A 24060-nucleotide genomic window follows, 5' to 3' on the forward strand; every position below is an offset into this window, starting at 1 on the left:
TACACAAAATAATACACATTATGTATGCGGGTTTTCTTTCTTTTTTAAATTCTTTTGACACGATTTAATTATTTCTAAATACAAAAAAAATGAAGTCAGAAAAGTAAAGTTGTTATAATGGGATGAATCTAGAGCTTGAATTCTCCTCTTTCAATCTGCCGAGCTTTTGTTTCATAAAAATCCACCGTAGACATTATGTTATGACTGAGCTACTTTCTGTCAAGAAATTCTATGCATGCGATCATTTTTCTAAGTGTTGCAGTTTGGAAGCACTCGTTTTATTAACGGGTCGCGCTGCTGCCTCCTGCAATTATGTGCAAATTCGAAACAGGTGGTACACAGAGCCGTTCAGTGACTTACGAGTGCTTCCAAACTCCAGCCGTATAAAAATGGATGAAGTGCACGGAGTTTACTCTATTGGCTCTGCTACTAACGAGGCTGCTATTGGCTATTGGGGCCATGCAGCATTCCGTATCCTTGACAGCAGCAGCCAGGAGGAGGAGGAGGAGGAGGAGGAGTTTGGGCTGTTCTGCTGCCACCTCACACAGCTAGCAACCTGCAGCCATTTCAACCTTTAAATCAGGTACCTTTTGAAGTTTAACATCATTTTCTGATCTGAGCTTGGATAACGTAAAGCAAGAAGCCTCGTTTTATTCAAATCAACGATAATCGGCAAGCCATTGACTAGCTGGCACTGTGGTTGTACCATAATATCTATGCTAGCAAATTAGCGAATTCCGCTAACGTTATTGGTAAACTGTTATCTACAAAGATAACATGATCTTATGTAATGGAAGAGTGATCCTGACAGGGATTGGTGTGTTGTTGTTAGCCATCAATTTAGGTACACTGTATAAATAATGGATACTGTACCTGGTACAGTATTTGTAAAGCTTGCTTACGTTACTGTTTGAAGATAATATTAGAATGTTTTGTTCAATCTTACAAATACAGTTTGATTGCAAGATCATATTTCTTCTGTTTCTATATCAAATACTATCTAAATTAAAGGTAAAAATCCACCCATGCATGCTGTCCAGTATTCAACTGAAGTCAGTGGACTCAATGATCGATGGAGCTCTTATGAGTGCAAAGCAAACACACACACACACAATTAGGGAAAAGTTAATAAAATCACCCCAAAGAAAGACTACTAGCTTGAAATAACTTTTAACAGGAGTGAGTTGCCCAAGATTACATTCATAATGATTATGAAACTTTCACTTGGATGAGATGGGATGGTTTTTCCTCTATGAGAAGGTAGTGCACGCACGCACATCCCAGGTGCAAGACAAGCAGACATATCAGTCTTCTGCACACATGTAAATGTGAAGTCATAATTGTAGTGAATGTTTTTCCTTCTTGGTTCTTTGTGTCAAATCCTCTGAAAGGCCCTGCGCTGTGGCCACCATGGCCAAAGACCCGCTGGCGGAGGCTGGCCTTCATTTTGATGAACTGAACAAGATGCGGGTGTTGGAGCCGGAGGTTGGTCAGAAGACGACCGAGCTCAAGGAAGAGTGCAAAGAGTTTGTGGACAGTAAGTTCAGCCCCGGTTTGGTTGCCATTTCCGAACACACAGTCAACAGTGACAGTTAGCAATCCCCTGTGTTGATTGTCACTTTTGTATTTTCCTTTAACAGAAATCGGACAGTTTCAAAACATAGTCGGAGGCCTTATTGAGTTGGTGGATGAGTTGGCAAAAGAGGCAGAGACAGAGAAAATGAAGGTGAGCAGTTACTGTGTTTATAGTACTATACTCGATGTTCCCTCTACTTCTAATCCATTTAGGCCTGACGTCTAAATAAAAAGTCTTCTAAATCCTGACAGTTTTCTGCAATATTATGTTTCTATATCAGCTAGTGGTGCTCAATATTTCATGTCAAGGACCCCAAAAATTATGTGTAATTGTCCGCCAACCCCCATTTGAAAATATGTTGTTCCAGGAATACCCCCGCCCCCCCCCCCCAGCAGCAAAGATTTGAGTTAAAAACGATCGCTCTGAAAGAATATATATATTCAAAGATTTACACCACATTTTCACGATAAAAAAAATAAATAGCAGATCTACAAGCTCGTAGCGCTGCACTCTGTGCCGCGCTATGAGCTTGTAGATCTAAAGTATAACACCTAAAGGGGCCCAGAATGGGCAGTGTTTCCCAACCTTTTTTGTCCCAGGGCACACTTTTCATAGCCTAAAAATCTTGGGGCACACCTAGATATACGGTGTGTGTATGTGTATATATATATATATATATATATATATATATATATATATATATTAAAACTTCTTTGATACCAAATCCATTATACTTTTGATTTTATCTTCCAGGAGTAAAACTTCTTTGATACTCAACCCAATATACTTTTAAAAACACACATGACAGCACTCGCCAAATAACTTTAAAGAGAAAGAAAAGGACAAGAGTGCCTCAGTTTCACCAATTTATTTTTGAAAACTTATATACAAAATATAGCACACACATGTTCAATTTGTCAATGCAAAGTAATACTTTTAAATTAGTTGCAAGAAGAAAAATCTTTGGCCACAATACAATGGTCTTAAACTTACGTACTTTTTCGATCTAAAAGATATTTGATAAATATAAGATTTTTTTTAATGGTTGTATTTCCAGGCAGTTGTTTGCATAACAGGTAAATCTCTCTGAAGTCACCATCTGTGTCACAATCAATGAATCTCACGTTTGAGATTCACTGCTGAGCCACGGCTGAGCCACTGCCGACCGCCTACATTGGTAATATTCTGCCAGTAGCAAGAGCAAAATAAGCTCTCGGTTGAGGAGTTTTATCTCAGTCTGTTGCCCTGGGACCTCAGCTCGGCTCTTTCCTGCAGTGCTGCATCGGCTTGTGTTTTCTAATGCGGTTAAATCACTCATCTTTTACCTGGCTGTGCTCTTATGGCATAGGCAATTGGAGCAAGAAACCTGCTGAAGTCGGTGGCAAAACAACGAGAGGCCCAGCAGCAGCAGCTACAAGCTCTGATTGCAGAGAAGAAGATGCAGCTCGAAAGGTAAGAGTTCAATTCTATTGATGCGCGGGTTGGCTTTTTTTTCATAACCCGCCCCGCAAATCAATATATTAATCGACGACCCGCCCGCCCCACGGCCTGCGAAAACAAGAAGTAGCCTAACGACCGCCTTTTCAACACCCAGCAAGTCTATTGCTTTGGAGAGAGAGCGAGAGGGGAGGGGGCAGGGACGTGCAGAGGGAATTTGAAGGGCAGGGGCTGGAATCCGAAAAGGCACCTTTTATTTTTATTTTACATTTCTACTCAGATTTAGAGGAATATCTCATTTTAAACACTAGGAAATGACCCAACCAGTCTGCCCTGTAGCCCAAATGACTGGTTATCAAAGCCCGCCCCGCGATTCTTGCGCTGAAAACCTTGACCCGTCTGTGGGACCTGCGGGCAACCACCGCGCATCCACCCCGCTGGCGCATCACTACTGGTCACACACAGCATCACTAGGTCTGCCACGTGTTGATCGTGATATTTTGGTTGATACAATATAACTACGGTACATAACCTGCTCATCTATTGAGACATTTAGATCGTGTCGAAGGTCATGTCTCACTTAGACACAGGATCTGACACACATTTTAACCTGAGAAAGCAGGCAGGCTCAATGGTAAAAAAAGATTCCACACTTGCGCAAGAAACCAGGTTCAAATCTGAGGTAGGGGGGCACGGTGGCAGTGCTGGTAGTGTTGGTAGTGCTGTCGCCTCACAGCTAGAAGGTCCTGGGTTCGATTCCCGCTCGAGACGCTGTGGGTGCTGGCGGCGTGTTTCCTTCTCCACGTCATCAGTGCCCATACCAGAGGCGGGGTTGGCGAAAGGGCCTTTCTGTGTGGAGTTTGTATGTTCTCCCCGTGTCCCCTATGGTAGGTACCCTCACAAAAAACATGCAGTAATCCTGATCTCTAAACGGCCTCCCCCTGGCCAGCCGGGGCGCCTGATGGAGGGGAAAGGAACTGGTTGGAATAACGTGTTCCTTCCACACGCTACGTCCAACCAGGGAAACTCCCCCCTGTCAAGTGTAAAGGAGCAACTTGGACACTCATGCATGAAGGAAGCATGAGTTCAAGTCTTTTGCTCTCCCCTTGTCCCCCATATATGGGGACTAGGTTGGCAGAGGGTGTGTAGAGCCCAGGATCACATTAGATCAGGGGTGACACACTTTTTTGACTTGAGAGCCACTTTCAAAATGACCAGCGCAACAAGATCTACCCACCAAAAAAATGATCAGATCCCAGACATAAGACAATCACACTTGGAAAGGGAAATAGAGGGGAAATGGAATTGGTAGGGTGTTCTTTCTACCGACAGTGTATACTGTAATATTTTGTATGTGGAAAGTGAGTAAACTACCTCGACACCCAAGGTCTCCTGTCTCCTTACTCCACAGTATATAACTTTGTAATGCTACTGACGTTTGTGCACAACAATCTTGAAAACAAAGTAATACATTGTAGGTTTGAGCTGACAGGCCCTTCTAAATGTCAATCAAGTCACCTTAATTCAAGTGGCAAAATTTAAATTAAATCTATTTCTTTTTTAGGGGCATGTAATGTGATCTACCTGCACAGCCCTTGTGATCTACTGGTAGATCGCGGTCTACCTTTTGGGCACCCCTACATTAGATAATTGACACAGGGGTGAAAAATGGGTTACAAAAATCGTGGGATAAAAAAAGAATCTGAGGTTAGAAGAGAAAAGTTACATGGTGCAGCTTAAAAAAATTAACTTATCCAATTATCTTCACACAACAGATACCTGAATAAACTGATTACGAGTTAATGATTAGGAATGGAATGATCCGATCATTCAGGGGGGATTCTGAATTCCAGGCCACAGCATGTTTGCCACTTAGTCAGAAGTGATGATGATGTGATGGATGCATATTATGCCCCTTTGCCTGTCTCGTCAATTAATTGGGAGAACCTGGTGCAAACATTGGCCATTGTTCTGCAATGAATGTCTTATGTGATATAACTCCTGTCCTGACATACCAGCTATAAGAGGAGTCACATTATAGCCCCTGTGTTAACCCATTTAGTCCGTCGGAAGAAAAAGTCTTCAGTTTTCTGAAAAACCTTATGTTTCTGTATCAGTGGTGCTCAATATTTCATGTCAATGGACCCCCAGAAATTATATGTAATATGCCCCCCTCCCCATCTGAAAATATATTGTTCCAGGGACCTCACCAGAAGCAAAGATCTGAGTTAAAATGTTCACTCTGTAATAATATATATTCAAAGATTTGAGGCACATTTTCACAATCTTTCAAAAATAGCAGACCTACAAGCACCGAGTGCCGCGCTATGAGCTTGTAGATCTATTTTTCAATAGCTAAAGTATAACAATGCTTTTAAAACACCAAAAGGGGTTCCCGCCCCAAATGTGTTAAAGGTTGTTACATGCAGTTATTTTCCCATTACAGATACCGCATTGAATACGAGGCCCTCTCCAAGGTGGAGGCCGAGCAGAACGAGTTCATCGACCAGTTCATTCTACAGAAATGACGACATGGTACACAAAAGGCAGGAGAAAGAAATGCATACGATACGTTTCGCATTTGTGACCCAAGTGCCTGTTTTTTTTTTTCTCCCATGCCGGCGATACCAAACTACAGGCCATTACAGTACCTTGCTGCAAAGTTCAAACGAGTGACTTGACTCTCATTCTAAAAGCAATTCAAACGACATTAAAGATCTATATGAACCTCATGATGAAATGTCCTCTCCCGACCCATTTTTGTAACATTCAGCGGTGATAGCTGTGCCAGTCATCTACCATTAGCGTTTTAGGTGTTGTATAAATTTAATCTAATTGGAACATTAAGGCCTGTTCATACTATAGCTCGGACATTGTCAAGCATGTGGAGAGGACGCTATTTATATACAAATTAATTTATTTATACTATTTATACTGAATAATTGCTCTGTGTAGTTTTATTACGTTTTCTACTAATTCGAACACATACAGTATTTGCATGTTACTGTAAATAATGTCTTTGTTTGCATATACCGGTATGTAAAATATTGTAATGTTAATTGTCATCTTATGCTGTAATTTTCTATGCTGCCGTTTTCTGCAGCAGAATTATAACCTTCAACTGGCATATGCTGGGTTTATTACATTCTTCTACAATAACAAATAATTCAAAATAATTATTTTAACATTCCCTAGCTGTTCAGTCTCCTGTTTTACCTAGCTTTATGTCTTTTATCCATGTTCTTGTTCATGTATCAATTTTAGACAAATGGATATACTTGAATAAAATCTATTGCACAACAATTTTGATGTTATTTCTTTGTAGCGGAAAAGGCTTTCTGCAGAGGACTTTAAGTTTCCTTTATGATTTTTATGTTCCACTTTGACTTTATAGACAAATCCGGACAGCCTTCCCTGGGCGCAATCATAGCTGCGGTGTCACATTAAGCTCAGCTTGCAGCTGGCCTACAGGGTACAGCTCTGCAGATTGGTCTATATACAGGAACATAATTCCATTTGGGTTCTTATGCTACCGTCTGTGGCTTAAAGGAGTAGTTCACCCAAAATAATTACTTTTATCGATTACACACCCCATGAAACCTTCATGGATTTGAGGGTTTTAATAATTTGTAGCATGAAGGAAAAATCTATAGCATGTTTAGCTGCAACAGAAAGTAGGATACATAAATTAGAAACAATATTTAACACTCAAACATTAAAACTCATTGCATCTTGTAATGTTTTAATGACAGCAGTATTTATTTACTTACATATTGCTACAGAACTGTGGCTCTCAGACTCCATAAAATAAATATACTTCATAAATATGTGGACTGTTTGATGCATGGTGCTCCCATTTGAAAGGTGGCATTTGAAGTTTAAAAAAATAAATGTCTATATTACAGTATATGCACACCGGTACACACATTTATATTAGGGTGATGTTAAATAGTCCAATTATTTTGAGGAGACGCTAAACATTGTTTTAAATATGTAATTTACTTAAAATACCGGTTCCTAAACTCAACACACATGCAGTTTATACTCAAAGTAGTCATTTTTACATTCTTTGTCAATATTTATGTGATGATTATTTCCACAAGTCTGTAACCTAAACACAATGGCATACAACTCCCTCAATATGCATTGAATACTGAAGTGTGGCCATTAAGTTTCTTCAGGTAGATAACATTTTACAGCTGCAGTCAGACCAACCACTGAAAAGAGCAGAACATCAAGGCGTGCCTCACTTCTTCTTCACATACTGTAAAACAAAAAATGACAATCATAACTTGCTCTGTGTGCATTAATGATGTTGAAAAGTATTTGACCTTTAAACTCACTTTACTAAGGATCCAGTCGGCATCTCCGATAGCTCGTTGAATTATTATTTGTATTCTCTCTGGGTCATTTTCATCCGAATGACTGTTGTATCCCTACAGTGGAAATAAAAAGACCAGATTCAGACATTTGTGCACATTACTGTTGCTTCAACTGTCCAAGATTAGAGCTATAAATACATGAATTCTACTAAATCGGTTTTGCTTTAAGCTGTGGTTTTGGGCATTTTTAAAGGCAAGAGCTGGCAAATTATGGTCAAAATGTCACAAGATTTCAAAGAGGCCCCTTTTCCCACCAGGGTTGAACCGGTTCAGTTATTTTTTTTCCCCACCTAATATTGAACCGGTTAGGAGTATTTCCACTGAAAACGAATTGGATCAGAATGAAAGTTGTTTCAGAACTGGAAACCCCAAAAAAATCCAAGAGTCTATAACGGAACCAGTTCTAGAACCAAAGTTATTTTTATCGGAATAGGGGCCAGACAGTAATATATTTGCTTTCCTAACACAAACCACACCATGAAATGCTGCAGAGATGCCTACAGTATATGAATGCATTCTCCGTATTCTGTTCATGTCCAATTCTGAAGATCGCAATTATTTTCACCCTTGGCCTTGGCTTACACCTGATACGGTTAACACAATGTATATTGCATTAAAGTGTGTTTTTCTAAAACAAAACCTACCCAAATTATACTGTACATGTATCAGCAGTTTTCAGGAACCAGTCCTTATTTGAATGTTTAGGTAGCAGAAGGCCAAGTGTAAAAACATTGGTTTCCTCTCTCAGAATGCTTAGTGCTGCTTTCAATAGCGCAGGAAATTCTAAATGATTTCAGTTTTGGGGGGTGCAAGACCCACAGTCACAACAATGTCACTTTTTATAATGAGTCGAACAAATCCAGCAAAAGGCAGGCTTTAGTATCGCCTCCTTCCTGTTTTCATCATGTAGTTTGACAGCGACAAAACTTTCCCAATTGTATCTTCATCTCATGAGGAGATCGAGGAAAATAACTACTGCCTAAAGTGTTTTAACTGGAAGCACAGGAGCTGCAGTTCATCTCCAGCCTATAGTTCATGAAAAGCTGGAGCTCCAAACCGTTTGCTGGATTTGGTCTGCCTACAAGGTGTTTTTTAGTTTAGGTTTGATTGTCCAATCACAAGTTTCCACATTAAGTTGACACAAATACGTAATCATGCTGTGCATTTATTTTATATTCTTTTTTCTTCTTTAATATTTTTTTTATCCCACGATTTTGTAACCCATTTTTCACCCCTGTGTCAATCATCTAATGTGATCCTGGGCTCTACACACCCTCCACCAACCTAGTCCCCATATATGGGGGACAAGGGGAGAGCAACGGACTTGAACTCATGCTTCCTTCATGCCAAGTGTCCAAGTTGCTCCTTTACACCTGACAGGGGGGAGTTTCCCTGGTTGGACGTAGCGCATGGAAGGAACACGTTATTCCAACCAGTTCCCTTTCCCCTCCATCAGGCGCCCCGGCTGGCCAGGGGGAGGCAGTTTAGTGACCAGGATTACTGCATGTTTTTTGTGAGGTTACCTACCCTAGGGGACACGGGGAGAACATGCAAACTCCACACAGACAGCCCCTTTCGCCACCCCCGCCTTCGGGTATGGGCATTTCTTTTTATATTCAATTTGCAATGTGCATTTATACTCAATGGATTAAAAACATAAAATAGCCTACTGTTGATGACAGTCAAAAATGCATGCATACCACTGCATGAATTCATACCAGTCACTACAGGATATCGCCCATCCGTGCTATAACCCATTTCGACGTGATACCAGATTCTACAATTGTCTTCTAAATCATGATAGTTTTCAGAAAAACTTATGTTATGTCAGTTGTTCTCAAACTATTTAATGTCAAGGAGCCCCAGAATTATATGTACTTGGCCACCGACCCCCCATCTGAATGTTGTTCCAGGGACCTCCCCAGAAGCAAAGATTTGAGTTTAAAACATTCTCCCTGAAGGAATAAATATTCAAAGATTTGCGCCACATTTTCACAATTTTTCTAAAATAGCAGACCTACAAGCTCGTAGCGCGGCACTCAGTGCCACGCCATGAGCTTGTAGATATGCTATTTTTCAATAGCTGAAGTATAACATAATGCTTTAAAACACCAAAAGGGGTTCCCACCCAGAATGGGATAAGGGAAGAAGACCTCACCTGTCTTATTGAGTGTTGATAATGTTTTTGCATTGCCGGCGTTGGCAACAGTCTGCAGCACCTGAGCAGGTACCGGTAGAGATGGACGGGTGTCTGTATTAATTCAACTCCAGCTAATGGAGGCATATCGCAGTGTGCAGTAGTATCTCCAATCAACAGACTTCTGTGGAAAGGGACATGCGTTTTGTTTAATAGGATAACTACTACACCCAGCAAGCCAAATGACGTCATGATGACTGTCATGATGACATCCTCCGGTGACTCCGGTGACGTTCAGGACTATAGGCCAGATCACAGCCCATATGGGGATGTTTACGTTCAGGACTATAGGCCAGATCACAGCCCATATGGGGATGTTTACGTTCAGGACTATAGGCCAGATCACAGCCCATATGGGGATGTTTACGTTCAGGACTATAGGCCAGATCACAGCCCATATGGGGATGTTTACGTTCAGGACTATAGGCCAGATCACAGCCCATATGGGGATGTTTACGTTCAGGACTATAGGCCAGATCACAGCCCATATGGGGATGTTTACGTTCAGGACTATAGGCCAGATCACAGCCCATATGGGGATGTTTACGTTCAGGACTATAGGCCAGATCACAGCCCATATGGGGATGTTTACGTTCAGGACTATAGGCCAGATCACAGCCCATATGGGGATGTTTACGTTCAGGACTATAGGCCAGATCACAGCCCATATGGGGATGTTTACGTTCAGGACTAGGCCAGATCACAGCCCATATGGGGATGTTTACGTTCAGGACTATAGGCCAGATCACAGCCCATATGGGGATGATCTTTGTTCGGGACTATAGGCCAGATCACAGCCCATTTGGGGATGATGTTTAAGTCATTTCCAGGACAGTTTAAATAATATAGCTTTAATATATTGGGCCAGATCTGACTATAGTTATGATATGAATTATGTTGATCTGGCCTCGATCGGACTCTCTCTGATTCATCCAGTGACATCCGTCTTAGTGGGCAGAATTTATGTTGGTTGAAATCAGGTGATATTCTTCTGGGACAGATCTGACTTGACTAGTCTTATTGATTTGGCCCAAATCAAGACGTCAGTAATTCGTCCAGGTCCTGACTGTGCTTGCTGGGTAGGCTATATTTAGTTTTTATTTGACCCAAAACGGGTCAAATCTATTAATAGTGGCACTCACATTTTATGGTCATATTCATAAGCTGATTGAAAATACTGTAGTTTACCAAGCGCTTTTTAGACACCAACTCTGTTTTTGACTGTCATGGACTCATGTATTTAACATGGCAAAAGAAAAGAATACATTTTTAATACATTTAATGACAGTTTCCTAATTTCAGCAAAATATTAATGTCAGTATTAATAATAGTAATACTACTTTTCAAGCATCTTAAGCTTGTAAGGCTTTTGTAATTTTATCAGCTGAGCTACCATTGAAGCTCGTCCAAATTACCTGTATTCATGTACTTTGAGGTGAATCTATACATTTACATCTGGCAGAGTGAAAACGGGCAGGCTTCGGGTTTAAATATTTAAATAAATACCTATTTCCTAAGGATACCAGGCTTACCGTAGTTAATTCATTCACACATGCAGGCTATTCTTGTTGCATCAATACTGTCCAAACCTAAAACAGAACAAGACAACAAAGATTTAATCTAGAATGCATTCCTTTTGCCCAAAACAAACACATTAATTTAAACTAATGGGTTAATAAACGTTACAACAATATCAATTATTACGAGACAGATTATTAATTATACTTACTCACATGATGATGATGATGACACAAACAAAACAAGACACGAATGTCCTCTAGCTGTCTCGGCTCGCAAAACGGGGGACAAAACGTAACGGTTTCCCCACCAGCTAGGCAGGTATTTATATAATTAGCTATCTAATCAACGCCAACGAAATCTGTTGTGAAACTCTATTTGACTGGATATGAATCCATGAATGGTAGAAACAAATATATAATAAATATGGAGTAGTGTGGCAGCGTCTAGTGAGCTAATCTAGTGAGCTAATTTAAGACTTCCGGTGGACGATCTCTTCAAAATAAGAGTACCCTCTAGAGTATTGAAAAAAAGTTTAATTTGCACATTAAAACTACAAATTAAGCATTTAAATGATGCTATATGATGCTATAAGACACACATTATGTTTCTGTGTAAGAATAAGTAATTAAATCCTTATAATAATAATAATAAAGTTATCTAAATGGATAAATGCTATTCACTGGAGTGCATGGACTTTATAAAGTGGACACTGGACAAAAGACGGCTCCGCAAGGCAACTATCTGGACATACCCACGCGTTCGGGGAGATGTCCTATACCACACCCCACTCTCCGCTAAGCGGGAGAGGTGTAAAATTCACAGTAGCAGACCTTCTACTGGGGTCAAGGCTGACAAAAAGTACCGTTTCCGGACCCAGAATGGACACTGGACAAAAGACGGCTCCGCGAGGCAACTATCTGGACATACCCACGCGTTCGGGGAGATGTCCTGTACCACACCCCACTCTCCGCTAAGCGGGAGAGGTGTAAAATTCACAGCAGCAGACCTTCTACTGTGGTCAACGCTGAAAAAAGTACCGTTTCCGGACCCAGAATGGACACTGGACAAAGAGGCCTCCGCGAGGCAACTATCTGGACATACCCACACGTTCGGGGAGATGTCCTCTACCACACCACACTCTCCGCTAAGCGGGAGAGGTGTAAAATTCACAGCAGCAGACCTTCTACTGGGGTCAATGCTGACAAAAAGTACCGTTTCCGGACCCAGAATGGACACTGGACAAAGAGGCCTCCGCGAGGCAACTATCTGGACATACCCACACGTTCGGGGAGATGTCCTCTACCACACCACACTCTCCGCTAAGCGGGAGAGGTGTAAAATTCACAGCAGCAGACCTTCTACTGGGGTCAAGGCTGACAAAAAGTACCGTTTCCGGACCCAGAATGGACACTGGACAAAAGACGGCTCCGCGAGGCAACTATCTGGACATACCCACGCGTTCGGGGAGATGTCCTGTACCACACCCCACTCTCCGCTAAGCGGGAGAGGTGTAAAATTCACAGCAGCAGACCTTCTACTGGGGTCAGTGCTGACAAAAAGTACCGTTTCCGGACCCAGAATGGACACTGGACAAAGAGGCCTCCGCGAGGCAACTATCTGGACATACCCACACGTTCGGGGAGATGTCCTCTACCACACCACACTCTCCGCTAAGCGGGAGAGGTGTAAAATTCACAGCAGCAGACCTTCTACTGGGGTCAAGGCTGACAAAAAGTACCGTTTCCGGACCCAGAATGGACACTGGACAAAAGACGGCTCCGCGAGGCAACTATCTGGACATACCCACGCGTTCGGGGAGATGTCCTGTACCACACCCCACTCTCCGCTAAGCGGGAGAGGTGTAAAATTCACAGCAGCAGACCTTCTACTGTGGTCAACGCTGAAAAAAGTACCGTTTCCGGACCCAGAATGGACACTGGACAAAGAGGCCTCCGCGAGGCAACTATCTGGACATACCCACGCGTTCGGGGAGATGTCCTCTACCACACCACACTCTCCGCTAAGCGGGAGAGGTGTAAAATTCACAGCAGCAGACCTTCTACTGGGGTCAATGCTGACAAAAAGTACCGTTTCCGGACCCAGAATGGACACTGGACAAAGAGGCCTCCGCGAGGCAACTATCTGGACATACCCACGTGTTCGGGGAGATGTCCTCTACCACACCCCACTCTCCGCTAAGCGAGAGAGGTGTAAAATTCACAGCAGCAGACCTTCTACTGGGGTCAACGCTCAAAAAAGTGCTGTGCCTTGGGGCATTGACATGAAATCACTTTCTCTACGCAAGCTAAGTCAGGTCAAGGAGTTACCGCTAGCTTTGGAATGGGTGTCACTTGTGTGCGTTGATTGCATCTGTCTGTGCATTTATGCATTTGTTTGTCCTGACGAAACTTGATTATTTCTCGACTGTTTATTTTCTCGTATGACACGACATAGAAACTACCTGTGACTACTGTCTTTGTGTGCTGTCGAGCGGATGTTCTTTGCATCAGCTCAAAGGTATAGCCTGCTGTGTCATTCGATTCATTTGTCCAGATATGCCATTTATGATCTTTAAGGATGTACAATGACGCATATGGTGGCCTGTCGAAAAATACACACATACTGGTCAAAGCATACTCATTTTGGTGGTACAGACAGGATAAATTGAACGTTTTTGGAATTCTTGTGCCAGCAACAGGAGAAGTAAGGTCTGTGGGCTGTTAATTACTTCATATGTTGATAAGCTCTTTTCCTGCTGACATGTTTCACATTGTTCAGATTGAGCAGGTAATATTTGTGCAATAGTGTCTAAGATGCCTTTTTGTGACACGTCAAGTGGCTGCACTATGAATTGTGACATGTTCTTTGTAGATGGTAAGGCCTTGTCACCACATTGAGTACAACTATACAGACTAAGACTTTTCAGGCAAAGCAGGTCATCTCCAAGGAAAGGAGACCGAAGTGTGTATTCTACAAATCTATATAATATGGTGCATACTTCTGTCCTAGAACATTTCTGAGACACTAATGACACTGATGTGTTGGCTAGATTGAATTTCTCAAGTTTCCGTCTAAATGTTGAGTCCTGCGCTGCTGCTTCTTCAAGCCGTGTGTGACATTTTTTGATAGCAGATGTCTGTTGTAGAAATGTTAGAATTGGTAATGGTATAGCTTCACACATATTGTCATTTAGACTTTCATTGCATAAAACCACATCATCATCATCTTCTTCCAAATTGTCCTCCGTTATTGTTCTGTTAATTGCTTTCAACTGTCCAGGCACAGAATGTACAGATGTCTGTATGTTTTGCTTGAACAACTGTGTGGACACCACACATACTCAACCAAACTACTAGTTTGTGTATCAAATCTAATGGGTCATTGTGCATTCCTAAGGCCAAGTAAGATGCTATTCACTAGTTGTTGAGTGACACCACAGATTGTTTTGCAATCAAATGTGTGACCTGGATTTTGAAAAAACGCTTGAATGAGAGCTGCTAAATTCCCCGGCATAGATGACAACTGAACCATCGAAGTAGGTGTCAATGGTTTCAATTTATCTTGTACTACTTGTAGATGCAGTATACCCACGCGTTCGGGGAGATGTCCTGTACCACACCCCACTCTCCGCTAAGTGGGAGAGGTGTAAAATTCACGGCAGCAGACCTTCTACTGAGGTCAACGCTCAAAAAAGTCATTGACAATTATTTAATTAACGAATTAAATAACCTTATTTTATTCTGAAGGCAACCGGATGTCTTAAATTAGCTAGCTCTCAGACAGGAAGTTCTAAATTAGCTCATAAGACGGAGCCAAATATCTGTCTGAGAGTGGAGCCTGCCTGGCAAATGACATGGGGGGTCCTTTTTGTGGGCTTGGCCGAAAGTGGGCGTTACCAAAAGGTGGGCGTGGCCATGGCCGCCAGAAGTCTGTCAGATTTTGACAGCTTCAAATTAGTGTTAAACATAATATAACCCAATTGACTCCAGTCCTCTCTGTTTAACCCATTCTGACCTGAGATCAGATTCATGCGAGGTTTCCGCCGGACACACACTGGTCTGATGAACCCATTCTGACCTGAGATCAGATTCTAAAAATGTCAGTCGCTCTTTGATTTTTCAAAAAATAGCAGACCTACAAGCTCGTATCGCGCCACTCGGTGGCGTGATACGAGCTTGTAGATCTGCTATTTTTCAATAGCTAAAGCATGACATGATGCCAACACCAAAACGGGTGCCCGGTCAGAATGGGTTAATATATCTATAATGAAACTATATAAACTATGCATATACCATGAAGTGCTATGACTACTAGCTCTGATCCATAGCTCTAATGCGTTTCATTTAGAGCTATGTTACTCTAAACTTCCCTGCTCGCATGAATGCAGACCAGCCTCTACTCTTTGGCGTAAATAAAAAGAACGTTTTTGCTACACATAAAAACAAAGGCGAGTTGTGTCATTAGAAAGCCTACTTTGGTAATTGGTTCTAGTTCTAGTGAACAGAAATAATAAATAAATAGACTTGGTAACCTAACTGTAGGGAGTGCAAACACATTAAAGAACCTGGGGGTTATCATCTATGAAAAGGCAACACAATGAGCAGAAAATAAAAATGAACCATGTAAATACAACAAATTGAGCAGAGCACTGCAGGGAGTTGAACCCCATTCTGGTAAACCAGAAGTACCATAACCAGTGCCTTGGTTTTTGTTTTGTTTTACGAGGTCCATTCGTTGAAATGTAAATTTTGAATTGCAACGGTAAAGTAATTTCACAATTGACATTGTAGGCAATAATTAATAACGGTATGGCACCAGGCCAAAGCCATGGGGATAGAGTATGTTTTGCACTCTGAGTGAGTGTGTGTGTGTGTGTGTGTCCGTCAGTTTGTTAACAGCTAATCTCCAGCACCATTAACCCGGTCGATGCCAAATTTTGCACACACACTCCCTGGATGCCAACGATGAACCTCTGTCCCAAATTTTCCAGAACGGCCTGTATAGCACCACACATTTTTGTATGCCCTCCGAGACTATGGACTATAGCCTTTCGCTTTTCCGCGATTTAACCTTTTTTCAAATCGTGAACAATGATGAAGAATCGCGCACTATAGCATGCCACTTAATGACCTTGGGGTCATCAAGGTCATTGATATTGATCAATAACCTTGAGCAGTATAAATGACCTTCAATAAGACTAGTAAATGACCTTGACCAGTATAAATGACCTTGACAAGTACAAATGACCTTGACCAGTATAAATGACCGTGACCAGTATATGACTGACCAGTATAAATTACCTTCATGAGACTAGTAAATGACCTTGACCAGTATAAATGACCTTTAGAAGACTAGTAAATGATCTTCACCAGTATAAATGACCTTTAGAAGACTAGTAAATGATCTTCACCAGTATAAATGACCTTGACCAGTATGCGGTCCGTGACCATGGACTATAGCCTTTTGCTTTTCCTTGATTTTCACCTTTAAAAAATCCTCAACAATGATGAAGAATCGCACACTATAGCGCGCCGCTCAATGACCTGAGACCATGGACCAATGAATGAAATACAACACATTGAGCAGGGCACTGCAGGGAGTTGAACCCCGTTCCGGTAAACCAGAAGTCCGACACCAGTGCCTTAGTTTTTGTGTTGTTGTTCATTTAAAGGTCCAGGTGTGCATACGCATGTGCCCCTGTGTGTGTAGGTGCATGTGTGCATGTGTGTGCACGCTTCAATGACCACTGTTGGACCCAATGGCGATCAAGGACCTCAGGGAGCCACCCATAATTCACAACGGTCACAGCGAACTCTGTTGCATCACAACTGGTGGCCAACAGTCGTAACCAACACCGCCACGACCCACAGGAGAATACCATCGCACAGTGGTATCAGACCAACCACAATCAGCCAGCCCTCAAACCAAACCCTTCGACCTAGAATAACTCAAAACTGCAATGGGAAAGTTGAAACCCGGAAAAGCAGCAGGGATTGATGACATACTGGCAGAAATTATACAGCACCTGGAACCTAACGCAAAGACCTGGCTCGTGGGGATGCTGAACACATGCATGGCACAGAAAACCATCCCTTCTGTCTGGAGAAAAGCCAAAGTGGTTGCAATCCCCAAACCTGGCAAAGACCCATCATCCTCAAAGAGCTACCGACCCATTTCCCTCCTCTGCATCACCTACAAGAGAGGCTGCTACTCCAACGCCTCATACCACTCATAGACACCAAGCTGACTAAAGACCAAGCTGGTTTCCGTCCCGTCCTGTGCTGGACAGAGCTCAACCTCACCCAACACATTGAGGATGGGTTTGAGGGAAAACAAATAACTGGAGCAGCAACTGGAGGGCGAAGCAAGCACGCAGGCAGCTTGTGCCTGCCTGCGTGCCTGCCTGCCTTCCTCATGTGGAAGCTGCATAGTTGAGTTTGTGTGTGTGTTTCTTTTTCTGTCTTTCTTTCTTAGGACGAAGATCAAGGTAGACGCCGTTGGAAGGCTCAACACAAGCCGATGCCCCTAGAGATCCATCCCAAAGCTTCCCTCAGGGAGTCCAGCAAGCCAGCTAGCCAGCAAGCCCGCCCAGTCAGCCAACGCAGCCAGCCAGCTCCGCCAGTCAGCCAGTGTAGAAAGTCAGGCTGCCAAGCCAGCGCACATCAGCCCTTGCAGTCAACCATTGTAGCCATACCAGCCTTGCTCAGTCAGCTCAGCCAGGCCTCTCTCGAGGCCTGGCTCTCTGTCTGCCTGGCCCGGTCTGCCCCGCCCTGCCTTGCAGCAACAGAACCAGCCTTGCTGGCAAGCCAGCCAGCTCAGAATACGAGCTCAGCAAGCCAGCGCAGCTGGCAAGCACGCAGTTAGTCTAAACCAGTTTCAGACTGGCAGGCCAAGGCAGACAGACAGGAAGACCGAGGCGCCTAGGCAGGCAGACAGGCCAGGAAGGCAACAAAGTGCAGGCAGGGGGACTGTCCGGCCTAAGGCTGCGCTGCAAGGGTTGGAGCCTGGCCAGCTCCTGCTGGTCTAGACTGAGTGGCTGTGGCTGCACAGTAAGGCTGCGGTAACCTAGTCTGGGCTTGCTGCTGCACTGGCTTGCTCAGCTCGCATTCTGAGCTGGCTGGCTTTCCAGAAAGGCTGGTTCTGTTGCTGCAAGGCAGGGCAGGGCAGACCGGGCCAGGCAGACAGAGAGCCAGGCCTCAAGAGAGGCCTGGCTGAGCTGACTGAGCAAGGCTGGTATGGCTGCAATGGCTGACTGCAAGGGCTGATATGCTCTGGCTTGGCAGCCTGACTTTCTACACTGGCTGACTGGCGGAGCTGACTGGCTGCGTTGGCTGACTGGGCAGGCTTGCTGGCTAGCTGGCTTGCTGTGCTCCCTGAGGGAAGCTTTGGGATGGATCTCTAGGGGCATCGGCTAGTGTTGAGCCTTCCTATGGCGTCTACCTTGATCTCCGTCCTAAGAAAGAAAGACAGAAAAAGAAAGACACACAAACCCAACTATGCAGCTTCCACCTGAGGAACCGAGACGCGAGAAAAGAACTGAGCGTCACTTGGGATGGTCACAAACTCTCCAACCATACCCACCCCATGTATCTTGGAGTTACACTGGACAGGACACTCTTCTTCAAAAAAACACCTGGAGAACACAAAAGCCACGGTCAACACCCACAATAACATCCTGTGAAAACTAGTGAACTCCCAAGTGGGGCGCAGACCCACAAACAATCCGTGCAACTGCCATGGCCCTGTCTTTCTCTACAGCAGAGTATTCCTGCTCAAGCTGGAGCCGATCACGTCACACCAAATTGGTCGACACAGCCCTAAATGACACCTGTCGCATCATCACGGGATGGGTCAAGAAAACACCTGTCCCGTCCGTGCCTTTATGCGCTAGCCGGCACCTCCCCCCGCACATCAGACGACTGTGTAACGCTCAAGATGAATGGAAAACACAGGAGATAGACAGTGAAGTCTGGAATGAAATGATAGAGAACACCTCACACACACAGTTTCCTTTCGTGGCTGTTTACATTCGAGGGTCGCCGGTCCTCTCAAACGGAACAGTTTAACGTCATGCCCAGGACGAAAAGATATAGAGAACACCATAATGACAAATGACAAATAACAGCAGGAAGGCATGGGCCACAATCCACCGTCTTGGCAAAGACCACACCACCCATAATTCACAACGGTCACAGCAAATTCTGTTGCATCACAACTAGTGTAGGTATTGGATGGAGCCCGCACACCACAGGTATAAGAAAGACGTGATGCAGAGGAGGGAAATGGGTCGGTAGCTCTTCGGGGATAATGGGTCTTTGCCAGGTTTAGGGATTGCAACCACTTTGGCCTTTTTCCAGACAGAAGGGGTGGTTTTCTGTGCTGTGCATGTGTTCAGCATCCCCACAAGCCAGGGCCTTGAGTTAGGTCCCAGGTGCTGTATCATTTCTGCCAGTAGGTCATCAATCCCTGCTGCTTTTCCGGGTTTCAACTTTCCCATTGCAGTTTCAAGTTCTTCTAGGTCGAAGGGTTTGGTTTGAGTGATGGCTGATTATGGTTGGTCCGATACCACTGTGCGATGGTATTCTATGTGGGTCGGTGGCGGTGTTGGTTACAACTGTTGGCCACCAGTTGTGACCAAGACCGCCACCAACCCACAGGAGAATACCATCGCACAGTGGTATCAGACCAACCACAATCAGCCAGCCTTCAAACCAAACCCTTCGACCTAGAAGAACGTGAAACTGCAATGGGAAAGTTGAAACCCGGAAAAGCAGCAGGGATTGATGACCTACTAGCAGAAATGATACAGCACCTGGGACCTAACGGAAAGACCTGGCTTGTGGGGATGCTGAACACATGCATAGCACAGAAAACCATCCCTTCTGTCTGGAAAAAGGCCAAAGTGGTTGCAATCCCTAAACCTGGCAAAGACCCATTATCCCCAAAGAGCTACCGACCCATTTCCCTCCTCTGCATCACCTACAAGCCTATCCCGTCACACCAAATTGGTCGACACAGCCCTAAATGACACCTGTGGCATCATCATAGGATGCATCAAGACAACACCTGACCCTGTCCCAACACCTGTTTACATTCGAGGGTCGCCGGTCCTCTCGAACGGAACAGTTTAACGTCATGCCCAGGACGAAAAGATATAGAGAACACCAACATGACAAATAACAGCAGGAAGGCATGGGCCACAATCCACCGTCTTGGCAAAGACCACACCACCCATAATTCACAACGGTCACAGCAAACTCTATTGCATCACAACTGGTGTAGTTATTGGATGGAGCCCGCACACCACCAAAAAAAAGAAAAACAACATACTATAGTATGCCCTCCGTGACCATGGACTTTAGCCTTTCGCTTTTCTGCAATTTAACCTTTTTTCAAATCCTCAACAATGATGAAGAATCGCGCACTATAGCGTGCCACTTAATGACCTTGACCAATATCAATGACCTTGAGCAGTATAAATTACCTTCAATAAGACTAGTAAATGACCTTGACCAGTATAAATGACCTTGACAAGTACAAATGACCTTGACCAGTATAAATGACCTTCACCAGTAGAAATGACCGTGACCAGTATATGACTGTGACCAGTATAAATTACCTTCATGAGACTAGTAATTGACCTTGACCAGTATAAATGACCTTTAGAAGACTAGTAAATGATCTTCACCAGTATAAATGACCTTTAGAAGACTAGTAAATGATCTTCACCAGTATAAATGACCTTGACCAGTATGCGGTCCGTGACCATGGACTATAGCCTTTTGCTTTTCCTTGATTTTCACCTTTAAAAAATCCTCAACAATGATGAAGAATCGCACACTATAGCGCGCCGCTCAATGACCTGAGACCATGGACCAATGAATGAAATAAAACACATTGAGCAGGGCACTGCAGGGAGTTGAACCCCGTTCCGGTAAACCAGAAGTCCGACACCAGTGCCTTAGTTTTTGTGTTGTTGTTCATTTAAAGGTCCAGGTGTGCATACGCATGTGCCCCTGTGTGTGTAGGTGCATGTGTGCATGTGTGTGCACGCTTCAATGACCACTGTTGGACCCAATGGCGATCAAGGACCTCAGGGAGCCACCCATAATTCACAACGGTCACAGCGAACTCTGTTGCATCACAACTGGTGGCCAACAGTCGTAACCAACACCGCCACGACCCACAGGAGAATACCATCGCACAGTGGTATCAGACCAACCACAATCAGCCAGCCCTCAAACCAAACCCTTCGACCTAGAATAACTCAAAACTGCAATGGGAAAGTTGAAACCCGGAAAAGCAGCAGGGATTGATGACATACTGGCAGAAATTATACAGCACCTGGAACCTAACGCAAAGACCTGGCTCGTGGGGATGCTGAACACATGCATGGCACAGAAAACCATCCCTTCTGTCTGGAGAAAAGCCAAAGTGGTTGCAATCCCCAAACCTGGCAAAGACCCATCATCCTCAAAGAGCTACCGACCCATTTCCCTCCTCTGCATCACCTACAAGAGAGGCTGCTACTCCAACGCCTCATACCACTCATAGACACCAAGCTGACTAAAGACCAAGCTGGTTTCCGTCCCGTCCTGTGCTGGACAGAGCTCAACCTCACCCAACACATTGAGGATGGGTTTGAGGGAAAACAAATAACTGGAGCAGCAACTGGAGGGCGAAGCAAGCACGCAGGCAGCTTGTGCCTGCCTGCGTGCCTGCCTGCCTTCCTCATGTGGAAGCTGCATAGTTGAGTTTGTGTGTGTGTTTCTTTTTCTGTCTTTCTTTCTTAGGACGAAGATCAAGGTAGACGCCGTTGGAAGGCTCAACACAAGCCGATGCCCCTAGAGATCCATCCCAAAGCTTCCCTCAGGGAGTCCAGCAAGCCAGCTAGCCAGCAAGCCCGCCCAGTCAGCCAACGCAGCCAGCCAGCTCCGCCAGTCAGCCAGTGTAGAAAGTCAGGCTGCCAAGCCAGCGCACATCAGCCCTTGCAGTCAACCATTGTAGCCATACCAGCCTTGCTCAGTCAGCTCAGCCAGGCCTCTCTCGAGGCCTGGCTCTCTGTCTGCCTGGCCCGGTCTGCCCCGCCCTGCCTTGCAGCAACAGAACCAGCCTTGCTGGCAAGCCAGCCAGCTCAGAATACGAGCTCAGCAAGCCAGCGCAGCTGGCAAGCACGCAGTTAGTCTAAACCAGTTTCAGACTGGCAGGCCAAGGCAGACAGACAGGAAGACCGAGGCGCCTAGGCAGGCAGACAGGCCAGGAAGGCAACAAAGTGCAGGCAGGGGGACTGTCCGGCCTAAGGCTGCGCTGCAAGGGTTGGAGCCTGGCCAGCTCCTGCTGGTCTAGACTGAGTGGCTGTGGCTGCACAGTAAGGCTGCGGTAACCTAGTCTGGGCTTGCTGCTGCACTGGCTTGCTCAGCTCGCATTCTGAGCTGGCTGGCTTTCCAGAAAGGCTGGTTCTGTTGCTGCAAGGCAGGGCAGGGCAGACCGGGCCAGGCAGACAGAGAGCCAGGCCTCAAGAGAGGCCTGGCTGAGCTGACTGAGCAAGGCTGGTATGGCTGCAATGGCTGACTGCAAGGGCTGATATGCTCTGGCTTGGCAGCCTGACTTTCTACACTGGCTGACTGGCGGAGCTGACTGGCTGCGTTGGCTGACTGGGCAGGCTTGCTGGCTAGCTGGCTTGCTGTGCTCCCTGAGGGAAGCTTTGGGATGGATCTCTAGGGGCATCGGCTAGTGTTGAGCCTTCCTATGGCGTCTACCTTGATCTCCGTCCTAAGAAAGAAAGACAGAAAAAGAAAGACACACAAACCCAACTATGCAGCTTCCACCTGAGGAACCGAGACGCGAGAAAAGAACTGAGCGTCACTTGGGATGGTCACAAACTCTCCAACCATACCCACCCCATGTATCTTGGAGTTACACTGGACAGGACACTCTTCTTCAAAAAAACACCTGGAGAACACAAAAGCCACGGTCAACACCCACAATAACATCCTGTGAAAACTAGTGAACTCCCAAGTGGGGCGCAGACCCACAAACAATCCGTGCAACTGCCATGGCCCTGTCTTTCTCTACAGCAGAGTATTCCTGCTCAAGCTGGAGCCGATCACGTCACACCAAATTGGTCGACACAGCCCTAAATGACACCTGTCGCATCATCACGGGATGGGTCAAGAAAACACCTGTCCCGTCCGTGCCTTTATGCGCTAGCCGGCACCTCCCCCCGCACATCAGACGACTGTGTAACGCTCAAGATGAATGGAAAACACAGGAGATAGACAGTGAAGTCTGGAATGAAATGATAGAGAACACCTCACACACACAGTTTCCTTTCGTGGCTGTTTACATTCGAGGGTCGCCGGTCCTCTCAAACGGAACAGTTTAACGTCATGCCCAGGACGAAAAGATATAGAGAACACCATAATGACAAATGACAAATAACAGCAGGAAGGCATGGGCCACAATCCACCGTCTTGGCAAAGACCACACCACCCATAATTCACAACGGTCACAGCAAATTCTGTTGCATCACAACTAGTGTAGGTATTGGATGGAGCCCGCACACCACAGGTATAAGAAAGACGTGATGCAGAGGAGGGAAATGGGTCGGTAGCTCTTCGGGGATAATGGGTCTTTGCCAGGTTTAGGGATTGCAACCACTTTGGCCTTTTTCCAGACAGAAGGGGTGGTTTTCTGTGCTGTGCATGTGTTCAGCATCCCCACAAGCCAGGGCCTTGAGTTAGGTCCCAGGTGCTGTATCATTTCTGCCAGTAGGTCATCAATCCCTGCTGCTTTTCCGGGTTTCAACTTTCCCATTGCAGTTTCAAGTTCTTCTAGGTCGAAGGGTTTGGTTTGAGTGATGGCTGATTATGGTTGGTCCGATACCACTGTGCGATGGTATTCTATGTGGGTCGGTGGCGGTGTTGGTTACAACTGTTGGCCACCAG

At 44.8% G+C, this 24060-nt stretch overlaps 2 protein-coding genes across 4 annotated transcripts; one reads left to right on the top strand and one right to left on the bottom strand.

Annotated features, from left to right (window-relative positions):
* The first annotated feature begins 504 nt into the window (after positions 1-504).
* ift20 (intraflagellar transport 20 homolog (Chlamydomonas)) lies at positions 505-6314 on the top strand. Of its 2 annotated transcripts, none has more exons than XM_083772729.1 (5): positions 505-583; positions 1392-1537; positions 1641-1726; positions 2925-3028; positions 5460-6314. In XM_083772729.1, exons 2-5 carry the CDS (start codon positions 1411-1413, stop codon positions 5539-5541), a joined length of 399 nt encoding a protein of 132 aa, XP_083628855.1. In that variant the 5' UTR covers positions 505-583; positions 1392-1410; the 3' UTR covers positions 5542-6314. The 2 variants fall into 2 exon arrangements, with proteins under 2 accessions (XP_083628855.1, XP_083628856.1); XM_083772730.1 differs by having other exon boundaries at positions 526-582; positions 1365-1537.
* A 421-nt stretch (positions 6315-6735) lies between these two features.
* Positions 6736-11548, bottom strand: lyrm9 (LYR motif containing 9). 2 transcript variants are annotated; one of them, XM_083773528.1, is made up of 5 exons: positions 11326-11548; positions 11125-11181; positions 9554-9716; positions 7357-7449; positions 6736-7277 (listed from the first exon to the last, which is right to left on the bottom strand). In XM_083773528.1, the coding sequence occupies exons 3-5, from the start codon at positions 9677-9679 to the stop codon at positions 7260-7262; spliced, it is 237 nt and encodes a 78-aa protein (XP_083629654.1). In that variant the 5' UTR covers positions 9680-9716; positions 11125-11181; positions 11326-11548; the 3' UTR covers positions 6736-7259. The 2 variants fall into 2 exon arrangements, with proteins under 2 accessions (XP_083629654.1, XP_083629653.1); XM_083773527.1 differs by having other exon boundaries at positions 11322-11548.
* Between the last annotated feature and the right edge of the window lie 12512 nt (positions 11549-24060).

Source organism: Protomyctophum parallelum (genome assembly GCF_964188405.1).
Source record: "Protomyctophum parallelum genome assembly, chromosome: 9".
NCBI lineage: Eukaryota > Metazoa > Chordata > Actinopteri > Myctophiformes > Myctophidae > Protomyctophum > Protomyctophum parallelum.